Genomic DNA, 23,401 nt, shown 5'->3' with positions numbered 1-23,401 from the left:
ACTTTCAAATATTAACAGCCATTGTCTTTCTGATGTGTAGCAGCCAAATTAGTCCTGGTATTTTTTACGGTCTATGGAAAGGCTGGTTAAAGCAAAGCTGACCTTTGGGTGATGTGAGTCCACATGGTGGTGAAACCTCCTCATCAGCTGCTCTGTGCTCCTATGGGCTGCTCATCCACAACAGGCTACTCTATTTCTATCGCTCCATTCACGTATAAAGCACGGCAAAGCGGCTCCTAAAATATCTCTTTTGGCATATAAATAAATGAAAACAAAGCAGATTGTGCCAATATAAAAAGCAACAAGTCCGGGTGCCATTTTCTGAGGAAATGAAACTGGTCTGTAAATGAAACTGGTCTGTTCTTGCTATTTTCCTATTTGAATTGGAAAGTAGATTTGGCAGGTACTGTGTGCAGGAAACTTCTGCATAGTAACCTGGTGCCAGGAAGAAACATCCTGATAGCACTTACACAAATACTTGCAATTAAATAGGGAAAAAAAAGTACAGGGACTTTTTTTTTTTTAATATTGGAATAATCTGCTTTTCCTTGTTAATTGATGCTAAAAGTGTTATTTTGGGAGCTGTTTTACTATGGAATAGAATAGAGAGATAAAAACAGTGTTATGGATGACCAGCCCAGGGGAACACACTTGTATCAACCCAACACGCTGCTGAGGTTCAGTTTTACTTCAACTCATAAAGAAACTCTTCACCATCTTACACGCCTGGCCACTTCACACGGTTTCATTCTCAAGCAGGTGGCACCCAATCCTCCAACCCTGCAGACTGGCACTCGGCTGAGAGCCACTGACTTGGTGACGTACAGACGCAGTTGCTTTCTTGGCCACAAGAGAGCGTGCCAGCACCACTCAGAGGGAGCATGTCATCAGGAGCCAGAGGACTATTTTCATTTCATGTGTCATGAACAGTAAAAGAGAAATGTGGAGTGTGGAGTTCACCCAGGAAGAAAAGCAGTGCTTTGAACTCCTGCTTGTAAATGTACCATGGTGCGTTCAGGGACAGAGAGGAAAATGAACATATGGCGTCTATACTACTGATGCATCATTGAACTGTATTTCATTAATATGTTATTTTTAATATAATGTTATTGATGTTGTTAATTAATGTTAATTATGTTGTTTTGCAAAAGTAATTGTAGAGGTATAGCCCTGATTGTTTTATTTATTATGTCAGTCTCCTAAACTAGAGTTCTCATATTCTGCCCGAACCCGACCTAAATGGCCTAAAATTTACGTGAATTGGGCGGGTCGGGTCGGGCTTCGGGTTCTGTGGGGAATTTTTTTTTTTTTTTTTTTTTTGTAATAAAAAAAATAGAATTATGTGTTGTGTTATTGATTATGACGTTTCATTTTTATGTGACTGGTGGAGAGAGTGAGAGACTGGATTGGATTTGGAGGCTAAACTTTCAGTGACAGACAGACAACCAGCTGTGCGAGCGCAACGCAAACAAGTGAGAGAGAGTTGCAGCAGTATCCCGCTGTGCTGGCAGACTCGGCAGCAGGGACGGTTTTTGCTATGGGCAGTGCAACTGCCCAGGGCGCAATCTACTTGGGGGCGCACGAGAAAAAAAAAAAAAAATCTCCAGTTTTCTAGACTACCGTATTGACCCGCACATGCCGCGGCACCATCAGTCGGCATCAGGCGGGCCTGCCGCGGCACCGTCCGATACCGCGCCCACCCGTCAGGTCTGCCGGATCTGACAGGTGAGTTGCCTGCTGCTGATGGTGCCGCCTGATGCCAACTGATGGTGCCCCGGTGCCGCGGCCGACCGGCGCTGCTAAATACTGGCGAATTTGGCGATTTTTTTTTTTTTTTTTTCGGGCTTTATCGGGCTGTCGGGCCTAAAGTTCGGCTAATCAGTCGGGTGGGGTCGGGCCTCGGGCTGGCCCAGTTGGTCCCGGGTCGGGTCGGGTCTTAATTTTCAGGCCCGATGAGAACTCTATCCTAAACCCCAAGCCGTGGTCAGTCTCTGAATCCAATACCATTCACCTAAAAACTTCCATACCCAGCCCCTCCCCGTGCAGGAAGACCCTCCCGGCCCGGATGACGCCCAGCGGACTCTCACCTCGTTCTGTTTTCTCCGACGGGATATGAAGGCAGCACTTTCGCCGCGAGCTACCTCGGCGTTGTGACGTCATAGCGAACCGCGTCAAGTTAGCCAGTGAGCCAATCGGAACATGACCGGAAGCACTGCGAAATTACCTTCAAAATAAATGTTTCTGCTCTCTCGCGTTCTAAACATATGTAAGTGGTATGAAATCTTTTTTCCAAATCACGAGCGCTGTTCAGTCATTTTACATCGAAAACGAGGGAAAACTAGGAGAACTGGGGCCCCTTCGGCGTTCCGTGGGGCTCCAATTTGAAAGTAACGGGAGAGTTAAAGCCTCTAAAAATATAAAATAAAAAAACATATTTCATTTTGAAATTCTGAAGCGGAAGTCGTGCTGTGTTTTTGCGTGACTGCTCAGAGGAGGAGAAAACGACGGGAGTAGCATTTTCCCCTCCGCCGCCTGTGGCTGCAGTGTGTCTCCGCGGCCTGCTTTACCGCTCGGACTGATTCATTCATTTTTCAGACGCGCTCTGCCTCCGTGTGTGTGTGTGTGTGCGTGTGTGTGTGTGTGCGCGCGTGGTTGGACAGAGGCTGTGTGGTTCTAACGCTTCGTCGCTCTCCTCCTCGCTGGTGTGTATGCCGCGGTGTGTCCGTCTGAAGGCTGGGTGGTGACAACACACTACAATGATCGAGCGACCAGAGACTGCGGTTCCGAGCATCGCTGTAAGTCCACCTCTCCTCCGAGCAGACTGTTAATGCAAATGTCAGAAAACAAAGACGCTGTCAGGCATGTCGACGTGTTGTGAGGCTGCTGTAAAACCCCTCGCTGCTGTGTGTGCAGAGTGTGTCTCCCCTAAAAGCCCGATTATCCCTGCATATGTCCATTAAACATCGTCTTGCTTATCAGCAAGGTGGCATGTGTTACCTGGGTGAACGTCACCTACAACTGTTAAATGTTTGGTGGTAAATTTGAATGTGGCACGGTACAATCCACCGAGCGGCGTTCATTCCAGCAGCTAAATGTTAGATTTTCTCATTGGTTCACGCTTCTCGCTTCCGCCCACCACAGTGTATTTTGGTGTAGGGTTGGAGATTGTAGCTAGCAATCTCTGAGCCATACCAAAGGATGATTTTTTTTTTTTTATTTAAACCAAATTTTCGAATGGTGGTAAATTGTATGCCGAATGTTCTCATTGAAACTAATCTTTCGTAGCAGATGTCAAGTCGAGCTCTACCACGTGTGTGTGTTTCCTAGTAAGCAAGGAAACATGAAGTTAGTGAAATTATGAATGGAGTTCGGCGTTAGGATCCGTGCGTGCGAGAGAACGTCACGTACCGGGAATACGGGGCTTACTCTCCACCACAGTAAGGGAGGAGATAAAGCAGTAACGAGAGGCTGTTGTAAATTCTGCTTTAGTCGGTTATTGGCTCTTAGTTTGACAGCTGTACATGTGAAATATTTAGCTCGTCATTATCCAGGCAACGCTGCTAGCTTTCGCTCCCAATGGCCGTCTGCTCGGAGGCCCGTTGTGCGCATCAGGAGAAAGGTTTCCTCTTCGGTGAACAGAGGAGGCCAGGCTCCATTCAAATAACTGGGAGTGTATGGCTGAAGTGCCCGTTGTTAAAGTTACATACCGACAGAGTATATTCTAAGAGGTTTTACGAGAGACACTTTGTAATTCGGCATCAACATTTCAACAATTGGGCACTTGTTTCAGTTTAACTAGAAGGGTTTCATTTGTTCCTCAGACCGCGAGGGCGGTAGTAAACTGTGTGAACTGATGCTGTTTTCCATTGAAATAAACTTGAACCCGGCTGACTGTTTTTATGCCGAATTTACTAGTTAAAACTTTTGAGACATGCTGAAGCAGGTGTGTTGCCAGAAACCATAGGCACATGAAGCTGCTGTGTGTGTGTGTGTGTGTGTGTGTGTGTGTGTGTGTGTGTGTGTGTGTGAGAGAGAGAGTGGTTGTCCACTCCACTGTGAATGGCACTCATCGACGCTGCTGTTGGGAACTCCCTGCTGGCTGACCGGATCTGGCTTTCTTTGTTCCGCACATTTATGCTGCCACTTCCATCTCAGTAACTTGGCAATGGCTGTTTACTCATCACACATCACAATATTTGTTTGCCATAGCTTCAAGTGACGTGTGTTGGCACAAGACCAAGGGGGTGGCCATGCATAATAATGTTTCCCTGGAGATGAGAGAGAGAGAGCAATAGATGCAAGTTGCTTGGTGCTAAAAATATCAGCTCTGCAATGCTGTGTTAAAAGAGGAAAAGTGTATTTCCTAAGTGTATTTCTTTGTAACTCCTGTGCTGGTGCACACACATGCAGCCAGTGACACTTTAACATAACACCTGAGTGGCATCACTGAGTGCATGGCTGGGGGTGGCTGACAGCTGTGATGATGTCAGTCAGCCAGGCAGCCACAGTCACCGCCGGATCGCATGGGGGAAGGGGATGGAATGAATAGTATGGACTGATTAGCCTGCCTGCCTCTCTCTCTCCTCCCCTGTCTTGGTCTATCACAAGATCTGCCAGCTTCTCATGGAAAACAGTCATCTGATAATATATATTTTACAAAATGTATTTTAAACTATTTTTCCTCCATCCCCCTTTTCATGATGCATGAGTTGTGGCTAAACATCTCCTCAAATGACGCATTCCCAGTAGCTGAATAATCGACCCCGGTGCATGACGTTACCTGGGGAGCGGAGGTGCTCTCAGAGCTGGCACCTTATGTAACTCACACACACACTCAGAAAACTCATATGTGGGTGGATCGAATATGGAAATGCTGCAGGAAGTGCTTCAGGCTGGTTGAGAATGGATGTGCCTGCAGAGCAACACGCAATACAGGATATTGGTTGGCTGGATAGATTGCTTTCCATCTCCATTACCGCAGCCTCTGTGTGCAGTATCCCACAGTGATGCTGGTGTGTAACCTGCAGTTCTGCACAGTCCGATATGTAGTCCGATACTGGGCTTTGATCAGATATTGCATCATGATGGAGGTTTCTCCTGGACCACAGCTTCACAAAATACTTGATAGCGCTTCCAGTTAAATGTATTACTCAGTGTTTTCCTCTGTACTCGTTGAGCAAAGAAATGAATCATCACTGCAAGAGAAAATGTGAAATTTTAATAATTATTGTGAAATAGTCTTTTTATTATCTTAGAATGAAATATGCATGGTCCAGCTGTTTTAAGAGTAATTATTTTATTATAATCAAAAACATTTTTATCACCAGACCCTTAGTTAGAAATATAAGTTAGACCCAAAAGGCGCCAGACAGGAGACAAAATTCAAATTACTGCCCAAAGCATCACAGGTGCATAAAATTATAGAGTAACCACTCATATTAACCTTTTGAAACCTGAGGAAATTCATTTGATTTCTTTCAAAAACATGGAGGGAGAAGGTGATGAGCAAATTAGTAAGAAATTACCAGAACATCAGTAACCAAATTACAAAAAAAAAAAAAAAACTACCTGTAGGTTTGCACACAAAAAGTATTTACAAAATTATGAGAAAACTGTATTAATAATTATTAAATTATAAAAATGATGTATTATATAATAATAATAATATATCAATTATTCACATTCTGTACTGAAACATCAGATCGCTGATGCTGGATCCTGGTCAGATTTCTTGTGTTTAAGTGCTCATGAAAGGCCTGTCACTGTACTTCTGTCAAAAAACATGGGAAAAAAAGGCTGATGAACAAATGCATGCATGACATGACCCAGAAATGAGCAAGAAGCTGGTAAAAAGTTACAAGAAACTTCCCCAAAAATTGTGTAAATGTTTACAGAATCTGAAAATTAGAAGAAGCAGAAAAAACAGTTTGGGGAAGATTACCAAAAAAATAGAAGAAAGCTCTTTATAGATATTATAAATATATATTGAAATTAAATCCTAAGGAAATGACCCTAATTTTAACACAAAATTCACCCCATAAATGTTGAAATAAAACATTGAAAGTAAAGCCCCCCCGCTGGCTCCTGGGTTTTAAAGGGTTAATATTTCTTCCCAGCATGCTCAGTCCCAGTGGAGCGAGAGCAACAGGAATCTGGACCAGAGGGAGTGGAAGTCCATGCAAAACATGTCCATCTGAGCGAGTCCTTCAGCCTCATGCTCAGTCTGCAGTGTGCAGAGAAATAACTCCTGTACACTTTAACCTGCTGAGAAACACAGATGAGTTTCAGGAGGCAGCCACCACTTCCTCGTGAGACACGTTTGAGTTAAGAGTTTCTGCTGCAGTGAATGACTTGTTGAGCTGGAGGGTTTTTGCAGCTCTTACGAGCACGAGGATCGTGAGCGCTGCTGGCCTGAATTTGCTTCCCAAAAGTGGGTTGTTGGCCTGTTTTAGGTGATCAGGCGGTGTTTAAGGGGAGTCTGGTCTTGTTGCAGAAGTGGACTGAAAGGTTGAAAAGTTTGAAGTGTAAGAGCTCCTGTAAAACACATCGAACCCTGTGACTGTACCCGTTCTATATGCTGCAGTTTTCCATTGGGGCCCCGATGACAGGCCGGCCAGGCAGGGCAGGGCAGGGCAGCGCAGCGCAGCGCAGCGATTGATGGTGTTTGCGGAGGGGTGGATGATCTGACAGCGGGGGGAGAGACAGAGAGAGCGAGAGGAGGGAAAGCGAACACAGGATGGAGAGATACCTCTGCGGTAGAGAGAGAGAGCAGAAGGAGCGTCTGGGAAAAGCCCTGGCCGTGATCTGGAGCGAGATCCACTGCCTTCACGACGACATGTCCCACATGAGGGAGGTGATGGACATGATCCAGCACGTACGGGCATTCATTCATTCAGTCATTCATTCATTCGTTCACCAGTTTGCGTCTCTCTTGCTCTTCGGCGTTACGTGACTTGTTGGTTTATACGGCCGTGGTCGGTGGTGTTGCCTCTCCCGCTCCGTCCTCCCGTTCTCCTTTTGAGGAAACCTGGAGTCCCGGCTGTGCTCACCCCCCCCCCCCCCCCCCAAGACCTTACAGCTGCTCTGGTTCTCAGCTGTGTGTTTGTTTACACACTGCCTGCCAGATGTGAAACTCCACCGTAAAAAAGGCCTGTGTGTTTGTGTGTGTGTGTGTGTGTGTGTGTGATTCATCCACATGCATTGATAATGATGTATTTTTTTTGCCAGTTGACGCTGTGTTGTATTAACGTGTGTGTCTGTGTGTGTCTTCCTTCAGCAGAGGAACCTGGAGGGCTACGTGGGCTTCGCTAACCTGCCCAATCAGGTGTACAGGAAGTCTGTGAAGAGGGGCTTCGAGTTCACTCTCATGGTTGTTGGTGAGTTGATAAATATCTGCCTCTCAACACAGGAAGTGACCACAGCTGCACCACACAGACAGCGCGTCGATCTCTGTGTCAGCCCTTGAACCTGAGCAGATTCACTTGGCTTCTGTCAGAAACACGGGGAGAAAAAGACAAAATGACCCGGAAATGACCAAGAAATTAGTAACCCCTGGAAAACTATTAAGTGTTACAGATATATTACAACTGAATTACATGATAATTACAAGAAAAAAAATCCCCCCACCAGAATTGGAAGAAGAACAAAAGTGATTTTTTTTTTTTTTTTAAGTGGGCTGATGAATAACTTGAATTAAAGCAAGGAAGTTAGTGTGTGTATTTGCTCGTCAGTTTGTGTGTGTGTGTGTGTGTGTGTGTGTGCGTGTGTGTGGGCACATGCATGCCAAAGCTTCAGTATGCACACCTGCCTGCCTGTGTGCCTGTGTCCACTTGTTGCTGTGTGTGTTTTCATATTTATGTGCAGGCGGGTCAGTGGTGCGGCGCTGAGAGAGGCTGAAGCATGTGTGGTATTTAGTGCTCTCCGCTAATCTCTCCTCTGACAGTGTCGTAAAAAAAGAAAGTAAAAAGGATTTCCTTGTAATGGTAACGTCCTGCTTGGCCTCACTGTGGACATATCGTCAGTTTTTCCTCACTGAGCTAAGTGTTAATCGTGACAACAGGTGTTGATTTCCGTTTCATCTCCGTTATTTGACTCGAATGCATCGTAGTCACATGTTAGTCATCTGGTGACAGAAATGTCAGGATATTGCGTTATAGTTTTTGTCAACAAAGGTTCGTTACTGTCTAGTTTTTCCCTTTTTTTCCGGCCTGGAAGGAGCTGATGAACACGTTTCTGTCTCGGCTCTTGTCAACAACATGAACGACATGATATGCATCAAACTGCACCGAGGCCAAGTGCAATAAATTACAGGGCAGTTTGGAAAGGTAGAAGGTAAAAATGCGTGACAAAATACCATTAACATTACCAGTGGAGAAAAAATTATACTCCCACTACAGTCGTGAATCACAGCACAAAATAAGGTCTGGTGTGGATTGAGCCTTTTATCATGAGAGCTGGTTGTACATGGGATCCCAGGGAGGACTTTCTCTCTCGTCTGGGACACACAATGACACATCTGTGTTTGTTTTTTTGTTTTTGTTTTTTGGTGATTAGATTTGTTAAGTGAGCACATCTGCGAGCCACAGGCTGGACTCTATACAGTATGAATGAACTTGGTTGTAAATGTGGCTAACGGGATTAGAGAGGGGTGGGAAGTGAACGGAAGAATGGAGGACGGATGGGTTGGGCTGTGTCTTTTACACCCACCCACACACACACACACACACACACACACAGCAGTTATGTAGGAACAACAGTAACGTTGTATTGACGTGTTCAGCTGTGCTGTGTGTTAGAGGTCCTGCTGTGTCGTCCATAAATAGATATGGATTGTGCTTGTTGAAATTTTCCATTTAAATGTGAGCTGGTGTGTGTGTGTGTGTGTGTGTGTGTGTGCAAGCTACTGCGTTAGCAACATGTGGATGGGAAACATTATGTGCGTGCATCTGTTATTTTTATGTATTTATTATATACATTATTATACATTCTTCAAAATAACCCTCTTAATCTACTAAAACTTTTGAATAAGCAAAGTTTGAGAATTATGTTTTTCAGTGAATCTCATAGTTACACGAATATTGTTCACATCAAGCAGCTGTTTCAGATTGATGTGGTTAATCTTTTGAAACTAAAACCTTCGTGTGGGTCAGCTCTGTGTACAGGACGTCCCGTCCCACAACACTCATGAAAATTGTCCCATTAAATGAAAGTCTGTCCATGAAAAAAAGTCTTTTTTCCCAGCTAATGTTAGTTACACTAATGGTTTTTATGTGAAGCAGCCATTGTGTGTTGGTCTTGGTTTTTGAAAATAAAACACTCGAGCGAGGAACATAGACAGACGTTCTGTTTTTGTGTTTGAATCTGATCCAAACCCAAGATTTTGCTCGTCCTCCATCACTGTGTGACATTCACTGCCTCAAACAGCCTCCGTGTTGCCTTCAGCGTCATCATGTAAACTCCAGCACTTTACAGGAAGTTGCCCAGAACAGACAGCAGGCACATCATTTTTATTTATTTTACACTGGATTTCAATTAAAATAACGCCCATGTGGCTGAACCCGAGCCAAACCCAAACATAATTTCTAAATTGTCGTCCAAACCGGACCCAACCTGTTGGGTCCCGACGGGCTCAGATTGGGTATCCACATGCACCTCCACCTTCAGGATTGTGAAATCACCTCTCCAGTCAGCAGAGTCAAGATGAGACATTTTAGAGGACATGAACATGAGAAAAACACGTTTTTGAGTGGAGGGGGACTTTAAGAGTGTTAGCCGGGGGGAAGTCCGCCTCAGTGGCTGGAGGCTAACAGTTAGCATCAGGCCAGCATCCAGCACCCAGTAACACTGAGAGGAAGATAGCACCCATAGAAACTGAATGGGAGCAGAGTGGACATTGATAATGTTTCATGCAGTAAGTTTCTTTGTCCTGCATGACAATATTTAAATTGATCCTAAACGCAGTGGTCAGTGTTTGCTGGTGTCGTTTACCTTTTAACAGACGGGCAGAACACTCTGGGGTTTAGTTTCCTGGCTAGTAAACACACTGTGGGAGAATTACAGGGGAAAAAAAGGAAGACAGAAGAGCGAGAGCCTGAGAGAGAGTCACAAAGATCCACAATCAACTAGATCCTGTTTCAGGCCTTCTCACTTACGGGCCCCTCTGTCTGTCCTCCCAGCTCTCCTGGCTCTCAGCCCTGCATACCCCAGCTGAACCTAATTTCACACATAGCAGACGCGAGGACCGAGCTCCTCACGACTCAACACAGCAGACGTTCACGGAGGACAATGAGAGGACGAGTGCGCAGACTTCATCGACACCCACTTACTGTGACCCACTTAGGAATGTCTGTGAAGCCCACATGAGTTTGGTGCTTTGGATAAGTTACGCTTTCTAAAATTCAAAGCGGTGCTCTGAGACGGTGATAGAGACTGTGTGAGGAGGAGGAGGCAGATTGTGCTGTCTGGCTTGAGTACACATCAAAATTCACACCAAAAATATTGCACCTGCAGCGTTCACGATGTAAAAATACACCTGCCTCGACAGCCTAAAGTGCAAAGTGAACTGCGACAGACAAGCATGTCCCTATCCCCACCAGTATAGACTGGAGATTCATCCTGTTTCCCCACATGAACTGCCGGTATAAGGTATAGACTTGAGATGCAGTGATTAAGTAGAGTCACGATGAACCACGTTTTAAAACACCACATTTTTCCAGCCTAGTAAATGCAGGAGCGGCGGTGTCTCTGATGTTTCATGCCGTTGAATGTGACCTTATGTTTGCATGAGAATAAAGGTCAGATTTTACTCCTGTGTTGCTTTAGCTGCACCGTCCTGGTCAACACCAAGCGGCTCTGTGTTGGAGAGAGGGTGTGCACACTCAGTTTCAGGTTTAAGCACTGATTTAAAACGAGCATCTCAACATAGAAATGGAATAAAGAGAAGTTGTTTCCCAGAAGTGACGACAGTAAGAGCAGGTGTGTATTATTCCATAGGGACAGATAGAGATGATGGGGAAATGGAAGAGCAGTGCAGCGGTGTTGCTTTCAACTTGGACATCTCCTGAATGTCAGGAAGAGACCGAAGGGAGTATTATAACGAGTGAATTGTATGTTTTAAATGACAGAAGGATTTGTGAAGACCAGGACCAAAACATGAACTAACAGTGAACTTTTTCTGAGTCGTACTGATCGTTCAGATGCAGTTTATTTGGTGAAAACCAATTGAATTGAATCCTCCAAATGAACAATTCACCAAATTATTATTATTATTATTTTTTTTTTTTTCCAGTTGTTGGTTAGGTGGTGCTGTGTGAGGTCTGAACACTGAGCCTCAGCAGAATAAGTGTAATAAGGGCAAAAGACCAGTGCTAATTTTGCAGTTATTTTGTCGCTCGGTGCTCTTAGGTTGTATTTCTTCTTCTTTTTCCAAGGCCTTTGAGACAAAACTTATCAAATGGAGGCTCTCTCCGGCCTCCTGCTCCCACCAGGACATGGAAACTAGAGGAAACTAGAGGACGCCTCTGTTGAAACCCCAAACCAGCGGTTATCATTATATGTCAGATCAGTTGGAGTTTTTAGCCTAAATCAGCTCTGTGTTTGTCAAAGGGAGGAGTTTCATGCCGATTCTCGTTGTGCAGAGGAAAATTTCAAGTGTGCAAATGCAAGATATTATCCCACATCTGTCATGAAGCTGTTTCAGCCGACTGTCGTAAAGCACAAAAGCACTGGAGCACAGGAACACTGCTCCTGCAGTAAGCTGACCTGTGTTGAATGTAACAGAGAAAAAAAACAAAAAGCCTGACGTGTGTGTGTGTGTGTGTGTGTGTGTGTGTGTGTGTGTCTGTGTGTGTGTGTGTGTGTGTGTGTGTGTGTGTGTGTGTGAACGGAGCTCAGACTGGCTGAAACATGAGCTGCCGTGTCTCTGCCTGATGTTTCAGATTGACGGGTTGTAATGGCAACCAGCTGGCTTTGTGTTGAGGCAGTGGCAGAGTGTGTGTGTGTGTGTGTGTGAGAGAGTGAGAGTGTGTGTCATCACAGTGGGTTTTACAGTGGGGTCCAGGGGTCCTTGAGGGTTAAATGCCTGTGAAAGGCATCTGAACTGAACCAGCATCACCAATCTTACCTTATTTAAATATATCATTTTAATAAATAAATTTTACCTGCTGTTTTCTCGTAATTTTTCTTTTTCTTTTTTCTTTTCTTGTGAATTTGCTCGGGGATAATTCACTAGACATCGCAATGACAAAGAGATTTATAAGTGATTATTTTAACATTATGTTTTAATCTCACCACTTTGAAGTTATTTCATAAGTCGGCATATCACAGCTAAGCAGGAAACCAAAATATCTTTTCATGTTAGAGTCCTTGAGGGCAAAATCACTTCAGCTGTGAGTCCGGGGGCGAAATGAGTCGACTTTGGGGTCCAGAACATGAAGAAGTTTAAAAACCAACCTCGAATTTTAACACTAGTTTCCTTCAAAACCACTGCAAATGATTTAATTTAATATTTACAGGGCTTGAGGCTTCACTTTTTTTTTGTTTTCTCCCCACGTGGGTCGTCCTCAATAAGTTTTTGTAACCCTAACCCAAAAAGACAGTGGACTGTCCCAAATTTAAAATGTTTTCTTTTCTCCACATCATTATTATTATTATTGATTATTCATCAACTATGATAGAGATTCGTGTCATAAGTAAAACCATTACACCATTGAACACCAATCAGAAAATGAGATAAATGATTGTAATTTAAAGACAGAAGACGGAAGCTCAAAAGCCTTTTTACAAGTTCCCTTTTTGAAAAGTTGGTGCTCAAACACAGTGAACCTGAAGACAGATGTGATGTTTCAGCTTCGTCTCAAGCACATTTTTGATTGTCCTCCAGGACGTCAGGACATGAGTGTGTGAGTTGAGCCATGAGAGTTGATTTTACAGTTGTACAAGACTTTCCCCAAATGTGCTAAGCAAGCTGGAATTCAGTTCCATCAAGTCGACAAGGGGGCGGAAATGTGGACGGGAGCAGCTCGAGGCAGAAGGAGGAGGGTTGGGATAGACGGAGCATCAGTCCAACAGCTGAAAACGTTCAGCATCAGTCACGTCCCGAGCCAGATCCCAGAGCACCTAAACCAGTTCACAAAACTGGAGCAGAGTTGCTACGGAGCTGTCCAGGTCAAGTGGAAACTCAAATAACACGGCACTGCAGCGGCTGTTTCCCTGTTTTGGCCGTGCGAAGCTACTATGGAATTTTTTTGAGATGCTAAATTTTGTCAAAATGTTTGTATTGTGACGGTGCTGCGTACGCTCAGGTGTCAGTCATCTTCACGCAGGCCGGGCTGGAGCTCTGAGTTCAGCTTTGGTTCGTCGGCCCCTTCCCTGAGAATGAATGCCACCAGAATCTGCTCCTCCACTGTTTCTTTTTTCTTTTTTCTTTCCTCTTTTCCTTTTCAGTCTAGCTCTGTCTCTCTCTTCTCGCCCCTCTAAATTCGCCTCTCTCTGAGGGGAAAAAGCTGCTTCCTGCCCCTTTGTCCAGCTGGCAGATTGAGTAGAAACTCCTGGAAAGATGTGCGAGATTCAGCACCAGCACGCAGAAACCGAGCGGAGCGGAGCGTCAGATCAGAAATGCAGAGAGTGGAAGCAGAGCACCCGGTCGCAGCGCCTCTGCGTTCCCAGAGCATTTTAAGCCACAGCCGGCTTGCAGGATTTCTGTCCGACGTGAATGTCAATAAAAAGTCCGAGCAGCACACATTTAATGTCTGAATGTAGAGCCACGTTACTACCTTTGGCACTCACACACAACAACAAACTAATTTCACTCGTGAAAATGAGTTTTCCCACGGTAGTTTGACACCAAAAACAAACATGAATGCCACACTGCTTTATTTTTAGTCCCATGGCTTGCCACCGTTGCTGTTTGTGCAGGGATTTACACGGAATAAAGTGAGGAAAACAGCCGTGGAGGGAGAGGGGGGCTCTGCGCGGTGAAGCCCCTGCACACACAGAGGGTTAGGCTTAGTTTTGCTAATCTTCACAAAGACGAGGCTCTGTGTCAGTGCAGCTCCAGCTGGCCAGTGAACGTGAGCTGTCGATGGTGCAGAGAGCATGTTCACTGTCTGCTCTCACTGTCTCTGGCCGTCTGACCACATCCTGTCCCCTCCTGACCGAGCACACTGCCATGCACTTGAGAAAGATTTCACTCACACACACAAACACACACACGCAAATAGCCATTACAGCTGCAGCTCTGCAATGCCAGTATCTTCAACCCGGGATGCTTCAACTCAAGTCGGCCTTGAACGCCCCGTGGTCCGGCCCACCTGTAGCAGGTGTTCAGACCAGAGCTGTCTGAAAACGGGAAGCCACACCCTCCTGTTTTAAAAAGTCATAACGTGTCAGCGTTGATCTGTCCGGCGTCATGGATCCACCGGACAGATTTCAGAGCACTGATCACCAGTTTAGTTGAAGTGTGTGATGGATCCTGCAGTCCAGTAGCTTCCTGCCTGCTGACTCAGCACGCTGTCTATCTGCCTCTCTCATCTGTGTGTGTGTGTGTGTGTGTGTGTGTGTGTGTGTGTGTAGGTGTGTTTTCACATGCATGTCCTCCTGTCATTCTTTTTTGTACTGTGAAGTGTGTTTGTGTACATATGATAGCATTTTGTGTGTGTGTGTGTGTGTGTGTGTGTGTGTGTGTGTGTGTGTGTGTCCTGGTAAGACGGTCTCACAGGCTTAGGATTGACCGCCTTGCCTACTGACCTTGCCGAGGGCACAGAATGAGCGAAGGCTTTGGTCGGGTTAATCTGCTGGCTTAACCAGATGCACATGCATGTATGAATGTGCACACACACACACACACACACACACACACTGTTTGAACATGGCTACCCATCTGTCTCAGAACTATCTCACTGTGTTTTCCTTCCATCGACCCAATCACTCTATTATCTTCTCTCACTTGATCAGGATACAGAAGCAGGTAGATTGAGATTGAGATTTTGAGATAGTGAGTAGCACAGGGCTTGATATTTGCTCTCGGGAATTAGGTGAATATCAGCTAAAATGTTTGGAAACACTCTTTTAACTTAGACCAAGCATACTTTCTACAAGCTTTCAAGCAACAGACAGGCCCAAAAAGCTGTGAGACGGGCATTTCTGAGCCTGAATATGTGCAGAAAAACGTCTGTTTTGGCCGTGGCCTTGGCTGGAGGATTCCAGATTTCCTCAGAGTTTTTTTTTTATTATTTGTCAGAGAGCCTGGTAGAATGATCTAACACAGTAGCCACAGCCAAAATTAGCCAACATTTGACTGCTGGTTATTTCTACACTTTCAGTTCTCTAAGACACCAAATGCAGATTTATTTCCATTTGGCATTTGTCCTGTCACTGCCGGCTGATTTTATCCTCTCCTGATCACGTTTGACGTCGGGTTATAAGGACTGTGGTGTTTTCAGCTATTTGTGATTTTTGGATGAGCAGATTGCTTTTTTTTTTTTTTTTTTTTTTCTTAAATCCTAGCTGTGCCCTGCTAATATTTCAAGGACTTTTCACCTACTCCTGCGCCCTTACAGGAGAAAAGCTCTTATGAAAGTGATACTGCAGATTATGCAAATCGCTGGCATTTCACTTTTACACGTTTTATCTCGCTGAACAGTCTGGTGTTGAAATCCTTGAGTGCTGCAGTCAGTAGCCTTTGGAGTGAACTGTCTTCAAATAATCACTTCAGAGCTGGCTGTCCCATTAACGGCTCAGCGGTCAGATCGTAATTACTCGTTTATGAACCCATGGAACAGGTTGGAGTTCATCACGGTGTCACAGTCAATAGAGTTTATGCCTACAAAACACTGCTTTCCGGAAAGTCAGGACTAAAGAGGCTGTTCCTGCACAAATGCATTAACATTTTCACTTTTCCACTCACTGTCTTTCCTACTCAAAATCCCTGCATGAAGATGAGATTAAATTTATTCATCATAAAATGACAGAAGCAGAAGATGTAATTAAAGTACATAACCCAGAGAATAAAATTGCACAACAGTCAGAGACCTCTGTGGTTCACCCATTTTGAAAAATATGATATTATGTAATTTACCCCCTAGCTGTTATGTGGGACAGCAGTGGTGCTGTCTTCCTCTGATTGGTCTTGTTCCCATCTGGTTTTAACATCCGTCCTGAGAAATCCAGACACAAGCTGACACCTGTAAGTTCAGGTGGAAACAGCAGCAGTGCGTCCTCGACAATATTTCTCTAATAATATTTTCTGCATGGAACGACTAGCAAAGTCTCTTTAGAGCAGGAGAGTGAGATCTGATCACAGGTGGGCAGGTGAGACGCATTTGGAGATGCTTGTTAAAGCCAGGTGTGTGCGGACTGACTGACAGCTGCGCACTTGTGCTCGCAACACCAAAGACGCATTTTAACCCCAGGTGGGAACAGAGCCACTGTTACTGAGCGCTGGATCCTGGCCGGAGGCTCCACATGCTAACTGTTAGCCTCCTGCCATTGAGGTGGACTTCCCCCCAGCTAACACTCTTAAAAATAACTGCTTTAATCCACACAAAGAAGGTTTAACATCACTTTTCAAGTCTTCCCAAAACTAAAATGCACATACATAACAGCTGGGGATGAAGTGAAATAATATCACATTTTTCGAAATGGATGAACTCTGCCTTTAACTAGTAAATCCTGCCTTAGATTAGGGAGCTCTTCCCAGGGCAGACGAGTGATGTTGTGTTGTAGATATGAAGTCTTTGAGGAAGCAAGAAGGAGCAGGCGACCGGGTCAACAGGTGATGTCACTTTTTCTCTCTCTCTCTCTCTCTCTCTCTCTCTCTCTCTCTCTCTCTCTCTCTCTCTCTCTGGTCAGTGTAGTTGCTGTTCAGATGGCTCAGGTCTTGTCAGTATTAATGGGCAGCAGCCTGCCTGTTTACAAACCTGCTTCACAATGACTCTCCATCGCCTCTGGGCACAGCACATACAACTGTGAGTGTGTGTGTGTGTGTGTGCACAGATTCATGTTCATGCATGCTCAGTCAAACCACTGCAGGCAAGAGTTTCTCTCTTTCTCTCCCTCTCTCCCTCTCTCTCCTCTTCCTGTTTTCTATCTCTATTTTGAGTTGCACATGTCTGCTGTGGCCCAGCACGTGCTGCTTCTGTCAGTTCAGCTTTCAGCCTCGGCTGATCGCACAGGAACGCTCACTGTCTAATTTTAAAACCCGAGGAAACCGGGCTGTGTCCCTGCGAGGCTCCTGTAGGCGGCCCATCTGGACGGCGAGCGCCGGCCTGGCTCGGTCCGGGCTGGCGTCGGACATCTTTCACAGAGCGAGCCGCAGATCCTTATCGTGGCCAAAGCTGTGACCTTTAGCCCCGATGCAGCCCGTCCCCTCTGTCCCCTCACAATGCAGCTAATCTGTCCAGCTATCTGGCCTTCAGCAAACACAACTCCATCCCCAATCACTGTCTCTCTCTCTCTCTCTCCCTCTCTCTCTCTCTCTCTCTCTCTCTCTCTCTCTCTCTCTCTCTCTCTCCCTCTCCCTCTCTCTCTCTCCCTCCATTATGTCTGTATGTTTGCCAGATGTCTCGTTTCACACTCTCTGGTCCCAGCTCCATATGCATGTCTATTACAGAGTGTGTGTGTGTGTGTGTGTGTGTGTGTGTGTGTGTGTGTGTGTGCTGGTGGGTAGTTCATTGGCTCATCAGGATGTGAGGGGGGCCGGCAGCAGCCCCGGGGCCGAGCGAGCATTGCAGAGAATGCGAATGAGCAAAAGAGGGAGGAATGTCAGGAATCCCTTTGGAAACACACTCTGACCATTTGTTTGTTTTTCTGTCTGTCTCTCTTTCAATCCAACCTCACCTCTCCCTCCATATATCAGTATTCTGCATGCATGCCGCTTTTAAGTGGACGGGCTCTCAGCTGAGACGCGTCATTTAGCCGAGTCAGATCCCTCCTGCATCCATTTCACACAGTGAATAAAAGCTCAGTGAGTTCCAGCTCTGACTTGATTTGCCAATACTGGCTTTCACAGATCACAGCCACGGATTTTTAGGTGCTTTTTGCCTTTTTTTAAGGTACTTTATATGTAAGTAAGATGTTTCTATGCTAAAGTCTAATACATTTTAGATTTTGGGAGTTGAGAAAAGGGTTTGATGATGATTTTTGTCAAACAGCCCACATGGGCCCAGCTGGTAAAGAATCGCCCACTGAAAGCCCCTGACTTGGTCCTTTTGTCAGTGTCACCTCGTTGTTGGGCCGCCACTTCTTAAGGCCCAACCACGGCGTCCCCAGTTCAAATCCAAGCCCAGGCCCTTTGCTGCTTGTCCCCCCCTCCCCCTGCTGCCGTCCTGTCTCTCTGCTATAACAAATAAAGCAGAAATGCCGAATAATCAGTAAAACCCAAAAAATGACACCCCATTGTCAAAACACACATGCACAAAAATCCAGGTGGAGCTTGAGTTTGTCTCGCTAGTTGGACACTCAAGAGGTAATTTGTAATTTCACTTAGTTTATGGTTTGGCGTGCATGTTTGCTTGTTTGCACGGATGTGTGCCAAACTAAGTTAAATATCTGATATAAAGCGTGTGACACACAAACAAATACATGAATATACAAATATGCAAATGTATGAACAAATGAATGAAGACTGATTTATAGAGCAACCCCTGTACCAGTTTTTATCTCGGGACAACATCAAGAAGCAGCTAGAACCGACTAAAGTTTCTTCAGAAGCTTTAAATGAGCTTTCTTGTGTGCCGAAGGCGTGGCCATGTGCCAAACCGCCTTTCTTTTGCTGTGGCAGTCGTAGGTGGTGGTATACGTTATGTGTGATATTCTGCTAAATTGTTGCTGTAATGTTCTGGGTGGTTTCTGGGGGGTTCCTGATGGTTGCTAGGGCGCTTTTATGAGGCTGTGATGGTTTTCCTGATGGTTGCTAGGGAGTTGCAAGGTGGTTGCTAGGATGTTCAAGGCCAAAACTGTGGGTGGAATTACATGCTGAAATCTGGTGGAATATTAATCCTGCAAGAGAATAAGGGCCCACTCACATTGGCAAGTTTGAGCCCGTATCGTGCTAAAGCCAAAATCCCCCCCTCCCCAGTCCCCGGCTGGCCTGCACTCACATTACCTTTTTCCCAAACGCGCCCAAGCACGATTGCCCCCGGTGTGCACGTCATCACGTTGAAATACGACAACAACAGGCATGGCCCGACGTCATTATAAATAAATGTAGTTCAAATACATCATGTCTTCCTTTTAACTAAAAAACGTTTTTGGTCCTTTTAATCAGACATGGGATGTTTATTTACCTTGACAGTTTCGGAGGTAACTTCCTCCTTCTTCAGAAAGGTCCAACTGACAGCCGGAGCGGCACCTGTCAGATCCGGCAGACGGGTGACCGGGTGGCCGCACACCGCGCGGTGCCGCGGCCAGTACCGGCCGGTGCCGACGCGGTGCCGGCCAGCACCAGGTCTGCCGGATCGCCGCACACAGACTGCTGTACTTTCATTATAAACCGACTTTTGTTTATACGCGGTTGCAGCAGCACAACGGACAATGACACAGACAACATGGTTGATTATTGATTGCGCAACGCGGCCATTCGCCGGTAATCGCGCTGTGCACATTAAACAGTTTTGCAGAGGCAGGAGGAAAGTTGCATGATTTACGTCCGCGCACTGCGTGCGTGACCGTGCATGTGCTCATGTACGCGCCCGTACCGTGCAGAAGCACACCCCTTCCAACCGTGCCAGAGAGGGGGAAGTGTACTGTATTCAAGCACGATACGGAGCGATCACACTGGTCAAAGAATCCGGATTTTAAGGGCAATCGTGCTTGGGCGCGGATCAAACTTGCCAGTGTGAGTGGCCTCTAAGATGTGTTGCCAAAGACAAGCACATCATTCTAGGTGATGATCGCAGGTGAAAGACGAGGAGTGACGTGGAACAGCGAGACAAAACGGAGCTGCATGTTTGGAGGGCGACCAGAACTGAGAGACAAAGATGGAGTGATGGCTCACTTAGAGAGAGGAAGAGAGCTGGAAGGGTCGGCTGTCCATCAGTGACGTTTAGGTCATTAGTCTATTTGCGGAGCACTGGCACTGCGTTTCCACTCGTCATGTGGAACCAATATTTAATTAAAGCTGAGCCAGGCGAGGCTAATTGGGACGGACCTGCCCTCGGGGAGGGTCAGGCTGACAGAGAGATGCTTCAGCCCGCAGTCACTCTGAGCCTCATGAGTCATTTCCAGCTCCATCTCTTAGAGCTCACATTGTTCCACAGTCAGTTTATGGGACATACGTCCAGCTGAAGGGTCTGGCCTTAGAAAAGCTCAGGTGTGCACATTTGCCAACAAGAAAGGCAGCAGTTTGATGGGATGTTTTCTCCGTGTGCTCGTGAGCATCCTGATTGGCTCTTTTCTTGTTTTTTTCCTGTTTGAATTAGAAAGTAGGTCCTGCAGCTAACGTCCACATAGTCACTTTATGCCAGGATGAAACACATTTCACTAATAAATGTAATTACACAGGGAAGGCATGACAGCAGGTTTTGTTTTTGCACTGGCAGTATATACTGGACTAGCAGAGCTGAGTTGTAATTCCTGCGCATGAAAATGGTTGTTGGAATGACATCGAGTCCTAAGCTCCTCTCTGCTGTTTACACCAAACATGGCAGCGATGCAGGCGCCCAGGCAGCACGGCCAGAATTGATGTTTGCTCGAGATCCACTGAAATGTTTGTTCAGGACCCAGTGTGGTATTTGCTCAGCAACCAGGATGTTAAAATGGCAGGCAGTATGATGCCTGATAAAGAGAGTTTACTCTGTGGTTAGGGGCTGCTGGGATGTTTCTCAAAGCGAGGCAGAAGAAGATAAATCACTCCGTTAGAATCAAGACGCTGACACTGAGAAGTTTATTGCAGCCAAAACGTTTGAAATGATCCCATCCCACCGGCAGATGTTTGCACTTGATTTAAAACAATTATAAGATTTTAGCTGTCAGCAGCAGAGGAGGGGACTTTGATGGTTTTCATGTAGGAGTTGCAGTGACAGCCGGTTGCCTTTTGCCATACAGGAGATTACAGCAGAGAGAAGTCATTTAGAGAGTTTAGCACATTTTTCTGTAGTTTTGACAACCAACACTCCTCACACAAGGAAGTTAAACACACTTTGGCCAACAGCATGCAACCTTCATCTTGGTGTTGATGATGAAGATTTGTGTGTGTGTGTGTGTGTGTGAGGGGCGAGAGCGGAAACAAGAAATGTCTAGACACATGGGAGAGAGGGTAATGAAATCTGTTTATTTAAAGTGCCATACAAAAGGCCTAAAGAGTCCTGGACAGTGTAATGAGATGATTTAGCTGTGGTTACTGTGACTGATGATTTTAACTCGTGGCTTCATTGTTTGGATTCTAATTCTGGAGCTGAATACCTCTGGGTTACCATCCAGATATTATTTTAATGTGAATTATGAGCAATAAAATTAGAAAACCTGAATGGAAAATAGCAGATTTTAGTAAAATGTCTTCATTATTTCAGAAAAGTCTTTTGGTCAGTGAAGAAATTGTGCAGTAAATCGAGACAGGAACACATTTGTTTCCCCTTAAAGCCCTGTGCAGGACTCATTCACTGCCATGTAGCGTCTCATAATAGGACTGCAGCTATTCCAGCAGGCCACAATTGAAACATGGAGTGGTTTTCCACTTAATCCAATGCAGCAGTTCAGCTACTCTCTCATTAGCGAAGGCTGCTGATCCAGCTGCAGCGTACATGCGATTGTGGTCACTGTTGGGTTAGACAGTTCGCTTCATTTCCTGCTGTTTGTTTTGTCCTGCCAACATCAGCAGTCACACCAACCTACCAGCTCACACAGCCCCAGCAAAGCTAACAGCAGGAGCGGGGATGCAGCTCAACATGAGGGACACACTTTCTGCAGGTCTGCATACACACACACACACACACACACACACAACCATTTTGTTAACACACACTCCACTCCTCCCCTCCATGTTTGGATAACCTGCCTCTCCCTGCAAGGCCAGGAGCGATTTACCCATCAGTCAGTGGGAGGGTTTCGTGCTCCTGTGTTATCTCGTCACGAAACAGCCTGTGTGTGTGTGTGTGTGTGTGTGTGTGTGTGTGACCTCTGACTCCAAGCAGTTCATCAAACACAAGCAAGTCGTCTGTCGTCTGGCTATGGAGACTATGGGAGACAGAGTCAAAGTGCTACCCATAACTCACACAGAGGAGGAATATCACACACACACACACACACACACACACACAGGGAGGGCAGGCTGGGGGGTTAACAAAGGGTTAAGCCTGGAATCCAGTGAGATTTTTATTGGGAGGCATTGATATGAAGGGGACGGCAGAACATGTTGATCTGACCTTGATCTTCATTCCCCTGATGTCACTTTGAGCTGACTGACTTTCAATTAGCACCGATACTCAGCAGGTAGCATTTATTAAAGAGGTGGCACATTATCTTTCATGCCGCAGACATCTGCTGAATAAAAATGTGGTGACCCTGCTGATGTTTTTTTTTTTTTTTTTATCGCAGAGCTTAAATGAATCAAGCCTCTCAGAGTCACACAGGAGATCTGGTTCACTAAAACAGCTGCACTGACCTCAGAGCAAAGAGCTGAATTCGGAGCGCACCAAGAGAAGCTCCACAAACAGATCAAAAAGCGCTAATCAATCTAAAATTACTTGAATTACTACAACAATGTAATTGATATTTGTGTCTTTGCACGTTTGCATTGAGAATGTGTGTTGGGTGTTTGGGGTCATGCAGTGTTTCGTTTTTTTTTTCATCTCAGTACATGGTATCACTTGTTGCTGGTGGCTTGGAGCCCCTGCTGTATCAAAGCCCGGCTCAGTGAGAGACAGAATGAACTCAGATCAGTCTGAAATTTGGATTTAAAATGTGGAAATTGCACTCTATTGTGCAGCAGATGGACGTCTTGCCAGATTTCCATAAAATGCGAGGGATGGACGCCACTTCTTCTCTGCTCTGCGCACGTTTATCAGCTCATCAGTCTTGTATTTGTTCCATGATGAAGTGTTTTGTTTTTATTTTTAGATTCAAGAGTTCAGGAATTACACGCCCTCATGCTGTTCTCAGCTTGATTCTTGTCCAGTTGGAAATGTTTTTGGGTGTGCCAGCTGTAAATTTTCAGAGGATGGAGAGGGGCGTGATCCCGTTATGAGGGTCAAGTCAAAGGTCCTGCTAGGACAAGTGGGCCTTCTTCGCCCCCCCCCTCCCCTCCAGCCAAACACTGCTCCAGTGCCTTTTCATGAGACACGAGCCAGATGCTCCTCCATTAATCGCACCATTGTGTGTGCGGCGCGTGTGTTTGGGGCGGCTGTGTTCTGTGTCAGGTCCGTGTTGTGTGTGTTTGTGTTTCTGCTGTGCACCAAATGGTTCAGAC

General features: G+C 45.6%; 1 protein-coding gene across 5 annotated transcripts in view; it reads left to right on the top strand.

The window, feature by feature from the left end:
• The first annotated feature begins 2,501 nt into the window (after positions 1-2,501).
• The window catches only part of LOC115360982 (septin-7-like), a 43,049-nt gene continuing 22,149 nt past the window's right edge, over positions 2,502-23,401 (top strand). For 2 of the 5 annotated variants that reach the window (XM_030054211.1, XM_030054209.1), the window contains exons 1-2: positions 2,503-2,795; positions 7,277-7,376. In XM_030054211.1, the coding sequence (XP_029910071.1) occupies positions 2,757-2,795; positions 7,277-7,376 (139 nt within the window). In that variant the 5' untranslated portion in view covers positions 2,503-2,756. Of the gene's footprint in view, positions 2,796-6,720; positions 6,875-7,276; positions 7,377-23,401 lie in introns of those variants that run through there. The other 3 variants (XM_030054210.1, XM_030054212.1, XM_030054208.1) reach the window with 3 other exon arrangements.

This window comes from Myripristis murdjan, chromosome 6 (assembly GCF_902150065.1).
Source record: "Myripristis murdjan chromosome 6, fMyrMur1.1, whole genome shotgun sequence".
Taxonomy (NCBI): Eukaryota; Metazoa; Chordata; class Actinopteri; order Holocentriformes; family Holocentridae; genus Myripristis; species Myripristis murdjan.
This window is presented reverse-complemented; position numbering and strand designations above follow the sequence as displayed.